This window comes from Mustela nigripes, chromosome 5 (genome assembly GCF_022355385.1).
Source record: "Mustela nigripes isolate SB6536 chromosome 5, MUSNIG.SB6536, whole genome shotgun sequence".
NCBI lineage: Eukaryota > Metazoa > Chordata > Mammalia > Carnivora > Mustelidae > Mustela > Mustela nigripes.
In genome coordinates this window covers 50,008,763-50,032,048 of record NC_081561.1, presented here as the reverse complement: position 1 = coordinate 50,032,048, position 23,286 = coordinate 50,008,763, and the positions used below count along the sequence as shown (strand labels likewise).

The 23,286-nt window shown below is 36.1% G+C and overlaps 1 protein-coding gene across 1 annotated transcript in view; it reads left to right on the top strand.

Annotated features, from left to right (window-relative positions):
* Nucleotides 1–23,286, top strand: part of MLIP (muscular LMNA interacting protein) — a 171,901-nt gene that overhangs the window by 77,742 nt on the left and 70,873 nt on the right. The window contains exons 6-9 of the mRNA XM_059399037.1: nt 1,693–1,758; nt 1,842–1,925; nt 2,045–2,101; nt 14,741–14,785. Of these exons, the coding sequence (XP_059255020.1) occupies nt 1,693–1,758; nt 1,842–1,925; nt 2,045–2,101; nt 14,741–14,785 (252 nt within the window). The remainder of the gene's footprint in view (nt 1–1,692; nt 1,759–1,841; nt 1,926–2,044; nt 2,102–14,740; nt 14,786–23,286) is intronic.

Here is a 23,286-nt window from a genome sequence, read left to right as displayed (position 1 = left end):
CTTTTGACTGTATTGGAATGAAAAGTTGTGTGTGTTATCATAAGACATATCGGCAATCATGAAAAGGGAAGGCAAGACTGGGAGAAGACATGTGTGCCACATCTAACTGACAAATACTTTGCATCAAAATTATATAAAATTTTCCAACAAATGAATAAAAAACAGACTACCCAATAGAACAATGAATACATATATAAAAGGAAACATGAATAACCAGTAAATACATAAAAGAGGCCCAACCTCAAAAATTATCAGGCAAATTCAACCTAAAACCATAGGGAGATATTTTATGTATGTCAGGATGTTAAGATTCTTCAAAGTCTGAAAAACAGGAACTCTCATTTATTGCAGTTACGAGTGTAAAACTATACAATTGTTTTAAAGAAAAATTTCACAGTATCTGAAAAAGCTATCTTTTTCTTTAGTCTTCAACTACAAATATGTTATAAAGAAAAGTGTACATGGGAGATAGTTGTTAACAGTTTCTAATAGGGAAAATATGGGGCACCCTAAATATTCTGCACTCGAAGAAGTATCCATTTTGTTGTGGAATATGCATAAAATGGGATATAATGTGGAGGTCCAACAACTAAATGAATAGCTATATGGAAAACAATAATAAGGGCTAGAGGAAATTTTCAGAGGTGATGGACGTGTTTATGGCAATAGACTGTTGACATGGTTTCATGGATATATACTTGTTTCCAAACACATCAGTTGCATATGTTAAATAGGTACAGATTTTTCTATTTCAACCGTATCTCAATAAAGTGGTTTAAAGCAAGCAAACAAGCACAAAAACGTTCCAGAATCATATTTTGTTTTTATATGAAATTAGAAGATTTGCACAACATAACCTTATATATTGTTTAGTGATGTATAAATATATTGCTACATTTTAAAAATTAAAGGCGTACACGTAATGATAAACACAAAATTAATGAGTGATGAATTCTCAGGTTCATGTAGAAGATGAAAAAGCAAGCAGGGAGGAATGCATACTGGTTTCCATTATTATGTGAAACTAATTATTCTCAATGGCGTACGAACACGGTACGGAGTGCCATCTTTCTCCATATCTAATCTATATGTCTAAAATAGGTATCTGAACTATATCACAATAAATAAAAAGTAGATACCTGACCTATATCACAATAAACAAAAAGTATTTTTCAAAAGAGTTGGATGTCATCCGAGGCCAAGTCTAATGAATCAGGTAACCCAAATTTTTTATACCTAAATGATTAAAAATTAGGCAAGTTTCTTTCTTGTGTGTGCATGTTTCTTATTAAACTGACCCTGAAACATTTTCTCAAAAGTAGTTTTTGTGGTATTTTGAGAAAAGGCTACATCATTGTTTCTGTATGTCACTTCCCAACGTGATTTCTTTGAAGGGGACAAGCGTCATCTGGATGTATAACGTGTCCAAGTTCCAGTGTGTATGTTAAAAAGTTTGGCTTCCTTTCTTTATTTCAATACCGTATGTTGGAGATACTCATTACATTGGAGAAACTAGGCAGATGTGAGCAATGCTTCTATGCCAGATAATAGATCATCATCAATGATTCAAAGTCTTTTTTTTTTTTTTTTCCTTTTTGAAATCTTGAGATACAGGGCTTTTTGAAGAGACTTTTATACTACAGGTATATTTGACTAAAAGCCTCACAAGAGAACTATTTCGTTTATCACTAGGCGCTTGACGAACCAGCCAAGACTGAAAGTGTCTTCAAGGACAACACTTTAGACCCACCTCTGGAGGTAATGACTTCAGATTACCCATGCTTTTGAAACAAAAGACCAAAACTCATTGCTAACTCAGTACCTGGTTTCAATTCTTCCAGTTTTGTTTCCCTGCACAGCTCAGGCAGCAAACTGAAGAGCTCTGTGCTACCATTGATAAGGTCTTACAGGATTCCTTGTCTATGGTAATGCCTTAGACTAGAATGTGCAATTCAAACATTTGCTTCGCTTCTCTTCATTTTCCTCTGTTTGAGTATGATGCGTCTTAGGTTTGTCCTTCTTGTTTTTTTTTTTTCTTTTCCAGCATTCTGACTCTCCTTCGAGTTCCTCACAGACATTGTTGGGTTCTGACACAATGAAAGTATGTATATATTTGATATAATTTGCTGAACCATAAGAGTGACTAGACAATGGTTTTAAACTGCAGGTTAAGACCCTGTCGTGAATTGGAAAGTTAATTAGTTGAATAGCAACCAGTCTCTTAAAAACAGAATAATAGGAATGTAAAATATCAGACTTGATTACAACTAGTGGGTAGTATTGTTGAAGTATGTTTCAATTTGTTTACATGTATGTATGTAAGTATACGTGTTCAGGGTTACAAAGTAAAATTTATTACTAACTATGGGTTAAGTTCAAACAGTTTGAAAGACAAAGTGTTAGACTTTGTCCTTATAGTTGGCATTTCAAGAAGCATTTTAAGAACCACATATAGAATTTGTGGCTTATCTTTATCTCATACCATAGCTTCAGTACTTATGTAATTCTCAGTCACTTAGAATTGCAGAAGTGGGAAAGGAAGTAGACCGAAGTTACATTAGGCTAAGAGCTTTCACACAGGTATTTCTGGAACTTTTTCTTTTTGGTCGACTAAGCTTATTTTGTTGTTTTTTGACTCACAGGGACAGAAACCTGGATATTTTAGATTGTTAGGATACTACTAAGTCATTAATTGTTTTAACCGAGTATTTAATTATTTCCTTCTTATAATAGTCATTTTCGTTTATTGGAATAAAATGCTACATTTTTTTTTTTGAATGCTTAATACAGATCTCATCAAATTTTCAAAATGGTTGTGGCTTTTTCTTTATAATTGTTAAGGTTTTTTGGTCAGCTTTATTTTCACTCTTTGAGTGAGTGTAAATGTTTTTTTTTCAGGTTCCCTTTAAAAATTGTACATTGTGGGGGCACCTCGGTGGCTCAGTCATTAAGCATCTGCCTTTGGCTCAGGTCATGAGCCCAGGGTCCTGGGACTGAGCCCTGCATTGCCAGGGTCCCTGCTCAGCAGGAAGCCTGCTTTTCCTTCTCCCACTCCCCCTGCTTGTGTTGCCTCTCTTGCTGTCTCTCTCTCTCTCTGTCAAATAAATAAATAAAATTAAAAAAAAATAAAATAAAAGTTGTACATTGTATATACAAAGCAGGTTTTAAATGTACAGAATTGCTTATGACTAGAAGAGTATCCTAATTTTTGATTGGATTATCAAAACTATAATTATCCATGAATAATGACATAGGAACTCAGTAACTAATAATCATCAGTATTAACAAATGATATTTTAGCAGAGAGGACCTACAAATAGAAAATTGTAATTTTTATATTTGCCTATTCATTGTATATTCTTTAAGTCTTTTAATCTAAAAATAGGAAATGTTGATTTCTTTGAAGCTACATAAATTTTAAAGTATATTTTCATTCTGTTTGTTGAACATATAAAAAGTACTTTATATTTTATAATAGGAATAGAACTTAAGTAATACTATGTGAATAATATATATTATTGATTTATTTAACAAATATTTAATGCTTATAGTATTAAAATACATTATTCTCGGTCACTAAATTTAAGACAATTGTTTCATTCAGCAAGTATTTATTAAGGGCCTACTATGGGCCTGATGGTGTGAGGCATTAAGGAGATAATGGCGAGCAAGGTAACGTAAGCAAGGTAATATTTTGGATGTAGTGATCAGAAAGAGGAATTCAAGCTGAGAGCAAAGATGGGAAGAGTCCAAAGTATAGAGAGATCAGGGAAATGAGCTTTTAGGTGTAAGCACATGCACATTTCCTGAGGCAGGAAGGAACTTAGTGTGTATGAAGATGAAGGCGAGTATGGCTGCAGTATAAGGAACCAGGGGCCGAGCATGTGAAATGGGACGGTGGGCTAGGGATAGTGACTTAGATAATTACAGCATACCCTGGAGGTATGGAAGGCTCAGTTCCAGCCCATAGCAATACGGTAAATATTGCAATAAAGTGAATCAAGTGCTTTTTTTCCATTTCCCAATACATATAAAATTTATGTTCACGATATATCGTTGTCTGTTAAGTGTGTAATAACATGTCTAGAAAACAATGGACATATCTTAATTAAAAATACTTTATTGTTAAATAATGCTAACTGTCCTCTGAACTTTCAGAGAGTAATAACCTTTTTGCTGGTGGAGGGTCTTGCCTTCATGTTCATAGCTCCTGACTGATCAGGGTGGGGATTGCTGAAGGCCGGGGTGAATGTGGCAATTTCTTCAAACAAGACAACGATGAAGTTTGCCTCATCAATGGACTCTTCCTTCCATGATTTCTCTGTAGTGTGTGATGCTGTCTGATGGCATTTTACCCGCAGAACTTCTTTCACAATTAGTTAGTCCTCTCAAATCCTGCCACAACTTTAACAACTAAGTTTATGTCATGTTCTAAATACTTTGTTATCATTTCAACAATCTTCCCACTATCTTTATCAAGAGTACATTCCATCTCAAGAAACCGTGTTCTTTGTTCCTCCACCAGAAACAACTCCTCATCCATTCGAGTTTGATCACGAGATTGCAGCAACTCAGGCACATCTTCAGGCTCCACTTCCAATTTTAGGTCTTGCTATTTCCACCCCATCTGCACTTACTTCCCCTAGTGAAATCTTGAACTCCTTCAAGTCCTCCATGAGGGTTGAAATCAAGTTCTTCCAAACTCATGTCAGTATTGATATTCTGACCTCTTCCCATGAGTCACAGATGTGCTTAATGGCATCAAGAATGGTGAATCCTGTCCAGAAAGTTTTCTTTTCATTTTTTCTTTTTTAAAAAAATTGAGGTATAGGGATTCTCTCTCTTCCTCAGCCCGCCCCCCTTTGGCTTATGCTTGGTCTCCTCCTCTTTGAAAAAAATACAAATAAATAAAATCAATAAAATTGGAGTATGTTGATACATAATATTATATTAGCTTCAGGTGTGCAACATCGTGATATGACAATTCCGTATATTATCCTATGTCACCACAATTGTAGCTACTGTCTGTCAGCATACAATGCTATTATCATACCACTGACTATATTCCCTATGCTATATCTTTTATTCCTGTAAATTATTCATTCCATAACTGGAAGCCTATACCTCCCACTTTCCTTCATTCATTTGACCATTCCCTTGCCTCCTCCCTTCTGGTCACCATCAGTTTGTTCTCTGTATTTATGAGTATTTTTCTGGTTTTGTTTATTTGTTGGCTCATTTGTTTTTTTGTTTGTTTGTTTGTTTTGTTTTTATGCTCCACGTATAAGTGAAATCATATGGTATTTGTCTTTCTCTGTCTGACTTATTTCACTTAGCATAATATCCTCAAGATCTTTCCATGTTGCTGCAAATGACATAGTAAGACGTAAAAGTCAATATTACTCATTGATCCATGAGCTGCAGAATAAATGTTGGAATAGCAGTCGTGGCAACAACATTCGTCTTGCTGTACATTTCCATCAGAGTTCGTGGGTGACCAGTTCTTTTGTCAATGAACAGTAATATTTTGAAAGGAATCTTTCTTTCTGAGCAGTAGGTCTCAACAGTGGGCTTCAGATATCCAGTAAACCATGTTATAAACAGATGTGCTGTCATCTACACTTTGTTCCATTTATAGAGCACAGAGTAGATTTAGCATAATTCTCAAGGATTATTCCTAGGATTTTCAGAATTGTCAATGAACACTGGCTTCAACTTAAAGTCACCAGCTACATTAGTCCCTAACAAGAGAGTTGGCCCCTATCCTTGGAAGCTTTGAAGCCAGGCACTGATTTCTCCTCTCTAGCTATGTAAGTCCTAGATGGCACCTTCTTCCAATATGAGGCTGTCTCATCTACATTGAATCCTTCATGAATTCTCCCTAAATCTTCTGGATAACCTGCAGCTCCCAAATCAGCATTTGCTGGTTCACCTTGCACTTGAGTTGTATAGAGATGGTTTCTTTCCTTAAACCTCATGAACCCACCTCTGCAGGCTTCAAGCTTTTCTTCTGCAGCTTCCTTATCTCTCCCAGCCTTCCTTATCTCTCCCAGAGATTTGAAGAGAGTCAGGGTCTTGCTCTGGTTTAGGCTTTGGCTTAAGGGCATGTTACTGGCTACTTTGATCTTTTACCCAGATGGCAAAATCTTTCTCCACATCAGCAATAAGTCTGTTTCTTTCTTATCACTTGTATGCTTGCTGGAGTAGCACTTTTAATTTCCTGAAACAACTTCTGTGCATTCACAACTTGGCTGTTTGGCAGGAGAAGCTTAGCTCTGGGTTTCTCCTGGCTTTCAACATGCCTTCCTCACTAAGCTGAATCATTTCCAGCTTTTGATTTAAAGGGAGGGATGTGCAACTCTTCCTTTCACATGAACACTAAGAGGCCGTTATAGGTTCTTAACTGACCTAATTTCAATTTTTCAATTTTGTTATTTTTCAGGGAATAGGGAGACCAAGGTAAGGAAGAGAGATTGCAGAATGGCTTTTGGGGAAGTCAGAACACATCTTTGCCATCTGACATGGGCATGGCTCATGGCACCCCAAAATAATTACAGTTATAACATCAAAGATTACTGATCACAGATCACCATAAGAAATAGAACAATAATGAAAAAGTTTGAAATAGTGCAAGAATTGCCAATAAGTGGCACAGAAACACAAAGTAGCAAATGTTGGAAAACGTGCTGATAAACTTTTGTCACAGGTTGCCACAAAATTTCAATTTGTGAAAAACACATTATCTACAAAGCACAACAAAGTGAAGCACAATAAAACAAGGTATTCTTATATTTAATAGTGTGAAATTTGGAAACCATGGCAGATGGAGGGATATAAAAATATGGGGGAATAATATAAACTGATTGACAATGATCAAGATGGCTGCTGTGGGGGGGCTTTGCTGTGGAGGACCAGTCAGTGATGATGGCCTAAGTGGGGTGGGTTCAGGGGGCTAGAGGAGAGCATGTGGGTTTGAGAGATATTTTAGGCCTGCTGCGGGGTTGGATGGAAGTAGTCTAGGAGAGTAAAATCATGGATGAACTCCAGGTTTCTGCCTTGAGCACAGACATTTATGTAGAAGGCAAAATGTGGAAGAGGGGAGAGGGGTATGTTCACTTTGGACAGGATGAGTTTGAAGTGTGTACCAGGGGGCCTTAAACTGGTATGTCTGGAACTTGTAGGAGAGATCTGGAAATGATGGGCACATTAACGTTGGGAGTGCCCTACAGAGAGCTCCAAGGAACAAAATATTGTAGGTCCAATAAAAGAGGTAGAGGAGAAGCCAGTAGAGGAGAAGAAATGTCCATTGTTGTGAGAGGAAAATTAGAACTATGTGGTAAGCTACGAGAGTAAGAGAATGTAATCGTGGTAATTGCTGCCTAGAGGAAGACAAAGATAAAGCTAGAGTAGTGTTTATTAGGTTTGACTTGTATATTATGAACTTGTGTTGCTTTTGCTTATTTGTGGTGTTCATTCTCATCTTTTTGATTTTTATATCCTTATTAGCATATATAGGGGCGCCTGGGTGGCTCAGTGGGTTAAAGCCTCTGCCTTTGGCTCAGGTCATGATCCCAGGGTCCTGGGATCGAGCCCCACATCGGGCTCTCTGCTCAGCAGGGAGCCTGCTTCCTTCTCTCTCTCTGCCTGCCTCTTTGCCTACTTGTGATCTCTGTCTGTCAAATAAATAAATAAAATCTTAAAAAAAATAGCATATATAATCCTTTTGATCCTGAGGCTGTTCTTAATCTAGTATGAAAACAGTGACCTCCATGTAGGTAATATATGTATGCAATTTTATTTTATTTTATTTTTTTTTTAAAGATTTTATTTATTTATTTGTAAGAGAGAGAGAGAGTGAGAGCAAGCACAGGCAGACAGAGTAGAAGGCAGAGTCAGAGGGAGAAGCAGGCTCCCTGCAGAGCAAGGAACCCGATGTGGGACTCGATCCCAGGATGCTGGGATCATGACCTGAGCCGAAGGCAGCTGCTTAACCAACTGAGCCACCCAGGCGTCCCTATATGTATGCAATTTTAAATTCATGTTTTCCTAGCTATATCTTTTGTTACTATTTTCTATTACTTTCATACCTCATTACTTTTTTACTATTTTCTCTATTACTTGTTTTTTTTTTTTTAATGTTTTACCCTCTGGTCTAATTACTTTTAGGACAATATATTTCTGGATATCACTTTTATATTCAGTCTGGAGAATCTGTTTATCTGGGATCCTAAATCTTTTTTTTTTTTTTCCCCCTGCTTTCCTTCCACTATTTTGACATTGACTGACTTGAAAATTTAAAAAAAAAAATGACTATTTTACTTTACCTTTTCTTTGCTTAGTTGCACATAATTTGTTAAAGATAATAATTATGTTTACCTTCCTATACACTTTGCAATATCTGTGTTATATCTTTCTTGATATCTTCTTTATTTAGATCCTGATTTCTCACACACTGATAGCTTTCTCCTGGATTTATTTATTTTTTCTTGGTGGAATCTTGCTGAAAATTATATACAACAAGGTGTTTTTGTGTTGGCTTTGTGGTCTATGTTTTTGAGAATATCTTTATTTTGCCCTTTAATTTAAATTACAGTTTTGTTGAACAGAAAATTATAGGTCCTATCTCTTTAACACTTTTTTCCCTACGTTCTTTTTCTTCAAGAACATACTTGTGAAGTATTTTGCCAGCATGATATTTAATCTTCTGCTACAGAATGATCATTTACCAAGTGGCTCTGTATTCTTTCTAAGTTTTTTTTTTTTTTTTTTTTTTTTGGTGCAGTACTTACTTCTTTATTTAATTCCGGTATAGTTAACATATATTAGTGTTATATTAGTTTTTGGTGTACAATATAATTCTATACAACACCTGGTGCCCATCACAAGTAGACTCCTTAATCCCTACCACTTATTTAACCCATCCCCTCACCCACCTTTTCTCTGGTGACCATCAGTGTGTTCTCTAGAATTAAGAGTCTGTTTCTTCCTTAATACTGTGTTGTGATGAGCACTGAGTGTTATAGGGCTAATGAATCATTGAACACTACATCCAAAATGAATGATGTTCTGTAGGTCAGCTAACAAGATAACAATAAAAAATTTTAAAAAAGAGTTTGTTTCTTGGTTTGTAGAATTTTATCTCTAATGTGACTGATTTTTCTTATAACATAAGGTGCATTTTTTTCTCTTACATGTCTGGATTAGTACTCTCTGTGACCTCTCCTTTGAAGTCTTCAATCTTTTCTGCCTCTTACATTCAGGATAATTTTTAGTCATAGTTTTCAAATGTTTCTTCCTCCTGGGGCTCTTATAAAGTGATTTTGTCCCTTTTATTTTCTGTTTTCCATAAGCCTTAATATTTATACATTTTTTTTCTATTTACTGCTTCCTAATTTCTTCAAGGGGATTCCTTGATTTGATATCAAGAATTTGTTCAGTATCTATTCTGTCCTTTAATTTCTATGTTATTTGTTATGTCGGATATAGTTTTCTTTTTTAAAGTCCTATTTGTTGAGGTATAGTTTACCCATTGTTAAATTTACCCTTTCAGTGTACAGTTCTATGGGTTTTCACAAAGCATAATACAGTTGTGTGACCACTACCATGTCTGAAGTACAAAACATTCCATCAAATAAATAAGTTCCCTTGTATTCCTTTGTAGTATGTCCCTCCCTCCAACCGAAGTACCAGACAGCTACTGATCTCTTCTCTGTTTCTATACTTTTACCTTTTCAAGAATGTCATATAAATAGAATTAAACAGTATGTGGTCTTCTGAGTCTCATTATTTATACTTAGTAAAAAGCAGATGAGATTCATCCATGTTTTTGCATGTATCAATAGTTCATTTGTTTTCACTGCTGAGTAGTATTCCGTCATATGGTCGTACCATAGGCTAAGTCTTCACCACTTGATGGACAATTGGGTTATTTCTGCTTAGGTGTTATTACCAATAAAGCTTCTAAGAACACTTATAAACAAGATTTTGTATAAACATGTTTCTCTTGTGTAAAAATCTAGGAGAGGAATAACAGCACCATTGTTTTTTCCTACAGCGTTCACATTTTTCAGATTCTTACTATTTTTCCATGGAAACTCAAAGTTCTTGGAGCTTATCGGCTTGCTTAGCTCTATGTGTGCCTGCTGCCTAGGTGGAAGATGCAAAAGCCTAGGGCCTAGGATTGGCCAATTCTGCTGAGTTTTATCTTTTGTTTTTGTTTTATGAAGAACAGAAAGAACATGTGTTTCAGGCTGTAGAAAGCTGTAATGTCAACCACTCTCCCCGTGCCATTCTCTTCCCACCCTGGAGATGGCGTTCCTCTTTGCCTCTCTGTACCTTTGTTTATGGCTCTCCACGCTCCTCTTCAAAGAGCCGTTTCCATTGTCATCTCCGAGGATGGCCTCAAGAACTGTCCAGTTGTCCAAACCTGTGCTCCACTGTCCCCTTTTCCCCCAGCCAGGCTGAAGGGACATCTTGAAATTATCCTCAGAGATACTTCTTTTCACCACCCTTAAATTGTTCTCCCTCATATTACCCCTCTGCTGCCCTTATCACTGATGTTGAAAAGTGGTATGTGATGAGAAAGCAGAGACAGAATATGTAAAACAAACAGACAGAAACAACTACTTGGAAATGTTGGGCTGTGAAAGGGAGAAGGAAATTGGGTCTGGAGTAGGGTCAAGGGATTTCTGGGTTGCTTTTTTTTTTTTTTTTTTTTAAAGATTTTATTTATTTATTTGACAGAGAGAGATCACAAGTAGGCAGAGAGGCAAGTAGAGAGAGAAGAGGGAGGAAGCAGGCTCCCCGCCGAGCAGAGAGCCCGACGTGGGGCTCGATCTCAGGACCCTGAGATCATGACCCGAGCCAAAGACAGAGGCTTTAACCCACTGAGCCACCCAGGCGCCCCTCTGGGTTGCTTTTTAAAGCTGAAAATGATAAGAGCAAGTTGGCATGCGGTAGATTCACTAGAGGGGAGGTACTAATTATACAAAGAAAGGGAGATCCTGAAGGATGAAAATCCCTCAGAAGGACATAGAACCTACAGCCTAATTCAAATAAATATAATTTGGTTAAAACCTGGAAACCTGCCCTTGTAACAGAACAGAAAACAGAGGAAATGTCAGGTGTGGGTGCAAGCATGTTTGTAGGTGGATGGAGGGAAAATGAAGGATTTTGTAAACCCATATTTTTAGTTATGCAATTACTAACACTTTTCAGTGAAGAAAGGTTTAAGATTTTTTTTTTTAAAGATCTTATTTATTTATTTGACAGAGAGAGATCACAAGTAGGCAGAGAGGCAGGCAGAGAGAGAGGAGGAAGCAGGCTCCCTGCTGAGCAGAGAGCCCGATGCAGGACTCGATCCCAGGACCCCGAGATCATGACCTGAGCGGAAGGCAGTGGCTTAATCCACTGAGCCACCTAGGCGCCCCAAGGTTTAAGATTATTAACTGAGATTGAAAAGCAACCATACAATGGGGAAGAAATTAGAAAAAAAGTTGAAAACCATTAGGTGTTCTGATTTCAATTCCTCCTTCCCCATAAATCCCCTCCAGGTCTGTGCCCTCACTGTGCTGCCCAGACCACGTTCCCCAGTTTCCCATTGCTATAAACTCAGCTCTGGTCAGAGCTGCCATAGTTGCAAAATTGGAGATAGTAGACACACCCTCCTCTTTTGCACACATTCCTCTAGTGCCTTCCAGGACACTGCTCTCTCAGCTTTTGTCCCACATCACTTGCCATTATTATTTCTTAGGATCATATGCTGGCTTATCCTCCTCTTCCTGAACTATGAAGGCTAAAGGGACACTGGACTCCATCCTCGGACTTGTCATTCCTCTCTGTATTCATTCCTTTGGTGTTTTGAAAGACAAGTCTATGCTAACAACTCTCAAATTTCTATCTCTAGTCTGGGATTATCCCCAAATTCTGTTCTCCCAGATATCTGTTCTCTGTTTCCATTTAGATTTTTAATAAATATCTGAAAACTTAAAATCTAGATTTCTTCCCATAAAAACTATTTCATATCCTCCCTTCCCATCTCCACCTATAGAATTCTAATCTTTGTTTGCACAAGGCTAGAAACTTTGGTGTCAAGTTTTCTTCTCCCTCTCTCATATTCCACGTTGCTATAAGAATCCCTATTGCTGTAGATTTAAAATGTATGTAGAATATGATTATTTCATGCTTTTTGTACTGCTGAGCCATCCTCATGTTTTGCTGGATAGTGCAATACTTTTTTTTTTTTTTTTTTTTACCTCTATCCTTGTTTCACTATGATTCATTTTTAACACATCAAAGAGACCCTTTTCAAGCATAAGTCAGATTATGGCCCCCCACGGCTGAAAACCAGCAGTGCCTACACATTTCCTTTAGATATAAACAGAATCCTTACAAGCTCCTGGAAGGGCCTCTATGATCTGGTGTCCCAGCCCTTCCATCACTGCTCCCCTGCTCTCCTTCCCTGCTCCCAGCATGACCGCTCTGTCTGCTTCCTTCCTGTGCCTCGAATGTGCCAAGCATGCTCTTGTCTTAGCACGTTTTGTCCTGTTTTCAAATCAGTTATATCGCTTCTTATAGTCTCTAGTGCCTTGTAAAAATCTGCAAGCTTAACTTTTATCTCAGAAAAAGCATGTTGGTAACTATGGTTGTTTTCAGTCTGGTTCTTAGAAAACGGATTTCTGGATTCTCTGTGCCTGTTTTTTGGTTGTTCATTATTTCTGCTTATTTTCACTCACATTGACTTACCTCGTTGTGTGTTTGAATCTGATTGTGTGTTGGATATTCTACTCAAAATTTAATTTATAGAAATTATTTGAGGGTTCAGATGATATTATCTTACTACAGAGAGCTTTTTCTTTGCTTCTGTCAGACACCAGGAGCATTAGCAAGGAAGGATTTCTTCATTTAATCTACGGTTTGGGGATGATTTTTTTCTAAACAGTTGTTTTCATGATTCGAGGCAAGCCTGAAGACTGTGGGAGAAATTCTAGATCATTCTTAGTTCTGAGGCTCATTCTATTCTTGGGGATCATGGATTGTGACTTTTATCTCTCTACATCTCTGAGACAGTCAAAAGTTTGGATCAGTTTCTCAAGCAACTCATTATTGTTTGCAAACATCTTTAGGATAAAAGCCAGTCTCAGATGCTTGACTCATCATCTATTTGGATTCCCATCTTTTCCTGATCTTACGCCCGAGTTCTTTTCTTTTCTTTTTTATTAGCTCATTGATGTTTTATAAATAAATGTTTATAAATAACATGTCAATATTCTTTTGAATATTTTAATTATTGTTGTCTATTTTGAAAGGATTGCTTTGAGTTCTTGAGCCACCATTCTGAGGTGGGAATTCATTTTGAGAACTTTACATTTGTTCCATCTTGTTGAAATGCCCTTTTTTTAGATTGTACATAGCCAGCTCCCTCACTTCCTTCAAATCTTAATCCAAATGACACCTTCTCTAGATTGGCCATCCTATTTAAAAGCCCTCAGCACTCTTGACCTTCTTAATACCTGGGTTTTCTGAAAGAAATAAGGTCTTTGGCAGAAGAAAAGATTTTCTCTGGAAGATTACATTACGCTAGGTTTCAAATTATTTCTTTTTTTTTTTTTTTTTGCATAACATATAGTGAAATATATGATTTACCTGCAACATACAGTATAATTTACTTATTCATTATTTTATTGTTTACCTTCTATCTTGCTAGAGTGTAAGCTCCTCAAGGACAGGGTATCTTTGTCTGTTTTGTTTAGTTATAAACTGAAGGGTATAGGAAAGTTCCTGGCACATAGTAGATATATAATAAATATTTGCTGAGGAGATAAATGACTCAAATAACATATCTCATTTCAGAAAGTAGGAAAGTGGGCCTACAAGAGAAAAATTAGAGGCTTACTGGGCAGTACTGAATGCTCATTTGAAGTTGGTAACTGTTAATTTGTAATGAAATCAATTAGCTTGGGTGAGAGAGTTTCTTCACAATGTTTTGCTTTTCAATTTTAGAGAAAATAGATGATAAGGTCCACCAGGGTTATGGTTTTCTTTTCTTCCCCCCCCCCCCCCTCTCCCTCTCTTTTTTTTTTTTAGGGTGAGTTTACCATAAAGAGACAGGCCAGAGAAATTAAGGTATTAAAATAACTGATAATTTGAAATATATATAAACTAAGGGGTAATAACACCACAATGGAACTGGTAAAACTCATTGATTTTGGAGTCTCAGTGGGGTTAAAGAAATGTTGTATTGGGGACATTTGAGAAGTGAATGGGAGATAGAATTCTCAGAGTAGGATGCTCAAATTAAAATTTTACAGATTTCCCATTTTATTTGTGAAGGCAAAGTCTAGGAATGATCCTGAGAGTGGATGAGTGAAATGGAATGGATGAGAACACCTTTGGAGTTCAGTGGCTTGAAGAAGTGAGAGGTTAGAGACTTCTGTATGAATTTTGGAAATGGCAGAAATCCCGTAAGGGGCCATTATGATTCATGAATGGATGTCATCAGTAAATATGGGAAAACTTGTCAGAAAACTGATAGATAATGACAATGAAAAGAATAATGAAGCGATGTAGTTTAATGAAATAGTTTTCAGAAGAACAGGGTTTTGTACAGAAAAGAGAGCAGAATGGTTAGAAATTCATAATGACACACACACACACAAAAGTGAACACTTATCCCAGAAGTCGAATCTTTCAGTATTTTTGTGGTTACTTCAGTAGTATAATTATTTTTCTTTCCATACAGATGCCTACAACTCTTCCAAGAGCAGCTGGTCGAGAAACCAAATATGTAAGTCCCTTCATAGTGATACATACTGCTTTTTTAATGGGTGGATGTGTATGCTTTAGAGGGAACTCAATTATACAGTCATTAATATTGAATTAGTTGGTATTTTTCATAAGTGGAAAGGGGTAGGATGGTGTGATTCACCCAGATGTGGAAGATCAGGTTAGGTCAGATAAGTTTATTGATTAAATTCCTTCTTAAGTGAGGTCTAGTTTGATTAGTTTGGCTGAATAAAATGGAACTCCAACACCTCTTTTCTGTCTTTCTAAATATCAGAGCTTCAATGACACTTTCATTTTTGTAAAAGTTTATTGTGCTTATCATAAAGGATTCAGTTCATATACTTGAACCATTAAGATTTGTCAATTTCCAATGGGATGGCCAGTTTAGCTGGTTTTGACTAGTTTTTTGCTTTCTTTTTGATTTAAATTATTGTCAAATAAACTAATTTTCACTTAGGAGCAAAAATAGATTAATAGATGTGTATATAGAGACTCACACACTTGATTCAATTAATGATGGCTCTGGCTGTGAATGCCTTAGGCACACACATATAGCCCCATCACGTTTCCATTCTTTACTCAACTCATAATCCACCCTGTGGCCAGCTTCAACAGAAACAAGATCTTCTCCTAAGCAAGTGTTCAGTTTTTAGTTTAAAGCAAAACAGTAAATTATTTCTTTTAAGTTATACCTTATATTTTCTAATATGCTATTTCCATCACTATCATCATCATCATCATCATCATCAAGAATGCATAGTCATTAATTGCATACTTTGTGACATATTCTCTTTCCAATTTTTGTATTTCTGCCTTCATTCGGATCTCCCTAAGCAAATAATAAACTGAATTTTATCACATTTAGGAAATGATGTTTAGAGGGTATGGATAGGAACACTTCTTAGAGTATTTACCCAGAAGATTTCACTCTCGTTTTTATTGAAAGCCATTTGGAGTAATACTTAAAAGACTAGAGACATTTGGTAGACTATACCCAAGTTTAAATCATAACATAGCTATTTGCTGTCTGATCCTGGTAAAATAACTTAACCTCTCTATGCCTTAATTTTTTCATCTATAAAATTGGGAAACGAATAATTGCCTTATGTATGATTCATATTAGTTAATGTATGAAAGGCCCTTGATGTAGTCCTGACAGACAGGAATAAATAATAGTTCTTCACTTTCTTCCTCTTATTTGCCTTTGCTTTTCCCTTCATCTATGCCTCCCCTTTCTCTTCCTCCTTTTTATCTTGGGAAGAGTAGAAGTGCCATGACTTAATGGAGTTCCTTGCTTCTGAAGTTGAATACAAGAAATGAAAGTTCCCTAAAGCGGTTTCAATACTTTTTGTGACTAATACATGCTACAAGAGCCAGACCCAGGAGAAAATAACTGCAAATTTTTGATTTCTCATGTCTTTCTCACCTACTCCTACCTGTCACCAAAGTGCCTTTGATGGAGACTCATTCACAAGAAGATGGGGAGGGCTGATAAACATCCTCTTGTCCCTCCCTGTGGGTAGTTAACTTGGTAGCAATTGGAATAATTCTGGAGGGGCTGCTTCAAGCTCCATAGTTAGAATTTACTTCAAATTATTCTTCAATAAGTTATCAGACTTAATTAAAGTAGGTTAATATTTGCCCCAAACTTTCTGAGAGCATTTGAGTCATTCAATGTTAGCAATGAATCATCAAATAGATTAGTATAGACTAGACCAAATATGAACTCTGATTCAGATGACATTCTTCACTTTGATTACATTTGGTTTCTTGAGTGAGAAGCTTTATTTTTTTACTTTCTCTTACAATATGACATTTAAATTGTTCTTTGTGAGACCTCAAATATGTCCATGTCTTTTAGAAGACTATCAAGGATAATTTTATGGTGGAATGTAAAACCCAGTTCTTTGGTGCCAAATCATAGGGAAATCACACTTCTAAATATTTGGCTATAGTTGTTATATTTACCAAGTGATGTCTGATACATTTATTTTGAGAAGAAAAAAATGAAATTTTAGAGCAGAAGTCCACTTCAGCTGTAAGTGTTGGTCTCATGTGAACAATCTATTTTAAATACAGTATGTTCTGATTTTAAAAGAATGACATAGTTGTATTTTCTTCTAGAAATTCCAATATTCATATTGCCTGAACTATAAGATACCTTACCTTAAGGATGACTTGGATAGCTTTCACTCAATTAATTAATCTTTTGCTATATTTTTTTTTCTCTTCCACTTTCATGGAAACTCAAAAGCAAATCTGAGCAGTCTTTTCAGTCTTTCACCACCTCTCAGCAGACTTTGAGGGAAGTAGACATCTTTGCAGTATATAGTTGCTGGGACTTGATGTGTCATTGACCATAGAAATTCTAATTCTATTAGAAAACAGGGACCCCCTGTTTACCAACTCCTGCACCACAGAGGAAAAAGGAGAAGACTTAGATGAGAACCAGAGAAAAGGTATTGTGATATTTGAGGGTATCCTCAATAGATTAGCATAGACCACTTAAAATCCCTATATCTGGGGTCTCTCTGAAAGTGCAGTATATGACCCATGAATCATAACTAGTGGAAAACTTAGAATTTTCCAGCGAGTTCTGTTACTCAATTTCCTGCTTTTATGCATTGACTGAACAAATATTTACTGAGTGTCTACCATGTCTACTCACTGAGGAGTCACTGGGGTGAGGGATGAGCCTAATAAGGTCCCCATTTCTAGAACTTATAATGGGGGAGACAGTAAACAAATAGAGGATAGGCAAGACGCTTCCTTTTAGACATTAGAGAAGAGCTGGCTGTAGAATTGGTTGAACTGTAAACAGACTTACCAAGTTGCTAATTTTTGATGAAGCTGTATTATCTATTGGATTTCCAGTGTTCCTGGGATGATTATAATGGTTTTATTAAATAACGAGAAATTGTATGACTAATTCCTCTTTCTGGGAACTTTAGTAAAATGCTGCTTTTCTTTTTCATGAAAAAAAGAAAAGAAAAGAAAAGAAAAGAAAAGAAAAGAAAAGAAAATGCAAAAACAATTAGTTTCCTATTCTTATTCTTTATTGCACATATTGTTACATTTCACATACTCTGTGTTTTGTTTTGTTTTTTTTTTTTTTAGGATAAGCCAGATGCTTGAAAAGTACCATCAATTCAGTCTAAATAAAGTCAAAGTTTTCTTCAATTCATGGTGTACTTGAATTGCAAGTGATTTTAAAGTAAATTGAGGTCTTCTTAAGTATAGTAGAATTTAAGTGAGGCTAACAATATGTTGAGTAATGGTGATCTCCACAGGTCACTTGCAAGATTGACTCTATTAATTTATCGACAATATTCCATTCAATTGTTTTGAGTTCTTACCTTGCAAATGAGACTGAAGTATTTCACTTACCCTTACACCAGTCTTATGAAGTGGGTATTATTATTTCAAGATCTTCATATGACAAAGGAGGGAACCAAGTCTTGGAAGACAGAGTAGGCAAAATCCAACCAGATTTGTCTCATATCAAAGCCCTTGCCATTAACAGTTGTGTGAGAACTATAAAAGATATGGACATGGTTTGTTTTCCTTAAATATTTTATCCATTAGTATTTGTATTCTGGGTCTAAATTATTTCTTCATGTTCAATAACCTTCAGGCTAAACTTTGAATAATTTCATATTTGATGGCAATATCTAAAATGATACCTATTATATTTCTAACATTTTATATCACTCTGATAATTTAACTCATAATTTATCAGATAATGTGGAAGAGTGATTGTTTCTCATGACACTTACTTTTAGAGAATTTCTTTCCTCCTATGTAAAGAAATATATTTTTTATTTGAATTTCTATTTTATTCTGTTTTCAGTCTATCATATTTGGAGGGGAATGTCATTTTTTCCTTTGCATTACACTTGTTTTGTAAATATTTATTTTTCATTAACTACAACCGGTATAAATTATTTCATTCATATAATTCAAAACCACAGTGGGCTTTCTTAACAAAGAGCAACCTCAGAAAATAAGAAAAGTATCAGATCCATTACTAATTTATCAAAAAACCCTTAGTTGGAATCACAGCCTATAGATAACAACTTCTTTTATAAACTCTCTACATTGCATGAATTACTTTTAAGTGCCAGAGAAATAACAGAGACAGGCCTATTGAAGGTTATATAGTAAACAGGTAAGATCCCATCTTAATGAGCTTGAGGGACAGAAAAATGTCATAACAATGGATGCATATTGCTTTCAAAATATCACAATATATTAAAAAATATGTCAAGCTTTATTAAGAATATTCCCCACTATATATATACACACACACACATAAATATATATTCATACAAATATATATATACACATATATACACATACATATATATACATACAAAAAATACACACACACACACACACACACACACACATGCACATACACACAGTTATTCAAGTAAAGGTCACTGTCTCCAATTTAGGCAACTCCCCTGTTGCTATGTTTGGCACTGTCTCTATGCTTGGGTGTTTTCAGAGGTGCTGTGTGCTTATGTAGTCCTAGGTCTGAAGGTAAGAGGAAACTTCAATGCAGTTCACTTCAGTCCAGACCTTGATCCTGATCTGCTTTCCATAGTTTGTGACCAGAGATTTGACGAATTACAGAAAGAGTTGTGAACACTTTAAACAACAATTCTGCTTATTCTCATTTATTTCTTTTACGATTTTATTTATTATTTATTTATTGTATTTAAATATTTCTGAGGCATGCTTATATGAAATGGAATGAGGAAGGAACTAAAGGTAATTATCTGGGTTCCACTAAATGAAGAGGAAAAGATGTAATGAGAGACTCCTTATGCCCTGTATCCTTCAGATCATTATTTTAGACTTTACCAAACGTGAAGCCTTCGTATTTCAGCTAAACTTCCCCTTGATCTGATCTTTAATCTCCTCATTAGCACATATAAACAATGGCTGTCCCTGGTCCCTAAACCCTCTTATTTTGCCTCCTGGTTATGTTCATGACACGATGGAATCATCATTCCTTAGTACAAAGACTCAAACTTTCAAATCTATTTTTTGTATTTAGGCCTTTTGGGGATGATAAGTTACTAATTTATAAAATGTTTTTCAATGAGATAGATAGGGTAATGTCTATAGAGAGAGTAAAGAACGTGAAGCAAAAAAGATATGTTGCCTCATAATATATCGCTATGGGCTTAACATTCTTACTATTGGATTCATTCTTTTGCGTACATAGTGACTTATGTACAAATAACAGGAGCACTTGGGGTGCTTGGGTGGTTCAGCTGTTAAGTGTCTGCCTTCAGCTCAGGTCATGGTCCCAGCGTCCTGGGATCGAGCCCCACATCAGGCTGCTTGCTCTGTAGGAGGCCTGCTTCTCTCTCTCTTACTCCCCCTGCTTGTGTTCCCTCTCTTGCTGTGCCTGTCTCTCTGACAAATAAATACTTAAAATCTTAAAAAAAAATCTGTTCTTCTTCTACTCACTTAAGTTGCTGGGGGCAGGGGGGTTGGGAGAAGGGGGTTGGGGTTATGGACATTGGGGAGGGTATGTGCTTTGGTGAGTGCTGTGAAGTGTGTAAACCTGGCGATTCGCAGACCTGTACCCCTGGGGATAAAAATATATGTTTATAAAAAATAAAAAATTAAAAAAAAATAAAAAAAATAAAAAAATTAAAAATTAAAAAAAAACTTAAAACAAAACAAAACAAAAAAATAAAACAAAACAGGAGCACTTGCTAGGTTAAGGGAAAGACAGTGTTTTATCATTTTATCATTTTATGTCTCAGCACTCAATGATTACCAGGGGCTCAGTTAATATTTTAAACTTTGTCTTTCTGCCTGGGAGAAGTAGCATAATTCATTTAACACATTATCACTAATTAGACTTCTTTGAGCCATGAGAAAAGGAAACTCAGGACAATGAGTCAACAGAGAACGGGTGGAAGAAAAACAACCTAATGATATTGAACTGACTGTTTTATTCAGGTGGGAGAGATGTGACTGCTGAAAGGGAGAAAAACAAACTGAAAGTGGAAGTGTAGAGTACAGAAGGCAAAGACAAGTGGAACAACTGGGTTCTGTTCCAGTTCCCCAAGAGGGTGTCTGCTAGTGTGATGCCAGCCAAAAAGACATGTGTCAAGAATGGGGAAAAGCTGCACATGGCAAGGAAAAACAATGTAGACAATGACTGGAGCTTCATTGTACTTCTTAGGCCTCTAACAGCAAGTCTTTGGAAAGGAACATGGTTTCTCCAAAGCTGGCTTGGGACAGTGGTGGTCCTGTAGAGCAATTCATTTTTCAGTGGATTTCAAATTCTCCTTTCTTGCCTTTGTCTTTAGCTCTTTGTTTTTCCATATACTCTAGCTCATTAATAGATTTTCTCTGAAGTAAGAAATTTTGCCTTTTCACTTTTTTTTTTTTTTTTTTTTGGTTTTCTTTGTTGGTGTCTAAGCTTTTCAAATGATGTTATGTTAGTTAACATGGATCCTCCTCCTTTCTTATACATTGCTTTTCTTTCTTTTATGATTAAAATGATGTTAAAGGCCTTAGAATAGATTGTAGGATTTTGTTTCACACAATAGCCATCCTTACACTCCTCTGTATTGTTGTTCCTCACATTTACTATTAATGTGGATAGACACGAATAACTAAAGTCTTTGTTGTTATTCAAATCCAATTTCAAGTTTAGTCTTAGGAACATCAAGTTGCTTCTCTACCTTTCTTCACTAACCAAGGAGCAGTGGTTCAGGCCGAGTAACTTTCTCCCACCTCTCACTGCTCTGATCTCAGCTCACCCAACAGGCTTTTCTCCCTTTTTGGAAAATAATTGCTACAAAATTAATAACATATTTATACCTACAGCATTTAATAAACCCTGCTAACCTGTATTAGGCAAACAAAGTGAGGCTTCTCAAAGAGCTTGACATGATTGGCTTGGTTGAAAAAATCTGGTTATATTCATAACACCCAGAAGCCAATATTCTTTTTCTTTGGTGAAGGATCTGCAGTGGTTTTATAAATATTTATATCACCCTGAGGGAAACATTTAATTCTATCCTTCTCTGGGAAGAGTTTCTCACATAAATGATATGAAATCCATTGTAAAAGATAAAATAAAAATGGAATTGGGATGTTTAGAGTATCTTATTATAATGTTATAATTCCCAGTAAAGGAATTTTGGTTCAAAGATATTTGGGGTTTTCCTTAATTTAATCACAACTTTTCTTGAACATTTAATCTTTTTTTCCATCTAATAGTTTGGTATTATTTAGCACTACACACTGATAAATGTCAGTAACGTGGTTAAATTGCACAAATACTTAAAAAGATGTTTTTAATTATGTTATCTTAGTAGCCATACAGTCTATCATCAGTTTTTGGTGTAGTGTTCATGATTCATTGTTTGTGTATAACACCCAGTGCTCCACGCAATACGTGCCTCCTTACTACCCACTACCAGGCTCACCCGTCACTCCACCTCGCCTCCCCTCGAAAACCGTCAGTTTGTTTCCTGGAGTCCATAGTCTCTCATGGTTCAACTTCCCCTCTGATTACCCCCCTTCATTTCTCCCTTTCTTCTCCTAATGTCTTTCATGTTATTCCTTATGCTGCACAAATAAGTGAAACCCTGTGATAATTCTCTTTCTCTGCTTGACTTAGTTCACTCAGCATAATCTCCTCCAGTCCCATCCATGATGATACAAATGTTGGATATTCATCCTTTCTGATGGCGGAGTAATATTCCATTGTGTATATAGACCACATCCTCTTTATACACAGATGAATCAATACTTTGTTTTTAATGTGTAATCCCTTCTTTCCTATAATTATTGAGATGAAAACTTAACTATGATAGATTTCAGTCAAAGTACTCACATTTGTTTCAGCATATGTCATAGAAGCTATTAACTTAACTTATGGGACTCATAGAAAATTCTCTCACTACTGCAATAATGAGAAATTAACTTAAGAGAAAAAAAAAATGAAGACTTTAGAGGAAATAATTATTACTTATATTACATTATGAGGTTAAAAACAAAACCCTAGGTGGACTGGATGTGATGAACATTTTGAAAGGCAATTTCCTGCAGCACAGCATAACCATAAACCTTGGTGCATGTTAACCACTAACCTGGTCCCAGCAATTAGAGATGGGGAGCATTTAGCCAAGACACCCTGCTGCCAGAGAGCAACCATGAATGGCAGCAAGCAGCGACAGACCTTGTGAAGAAAGGCATGAGTCAAAAAGCAGAAAACAAACAATATTGGGCACAGTGTGAGAAGGAACACAGGTGCCTTGTCCTTATGTTTGGTGATTCATACTTCTATATACTTGGCAATACCAAAAGAACCACTAAACTCTCAGTTCCCAGTTATCATTCATAGCTCAGAAAGTAAAAAAAAAAAGTATTGACACATTTATAATACACCTTGAAAACATTTGCAGTTTCAAGAATAAGAATATTTTAGGAAGACCACTTTATCATATTTCAGGCAAGTCT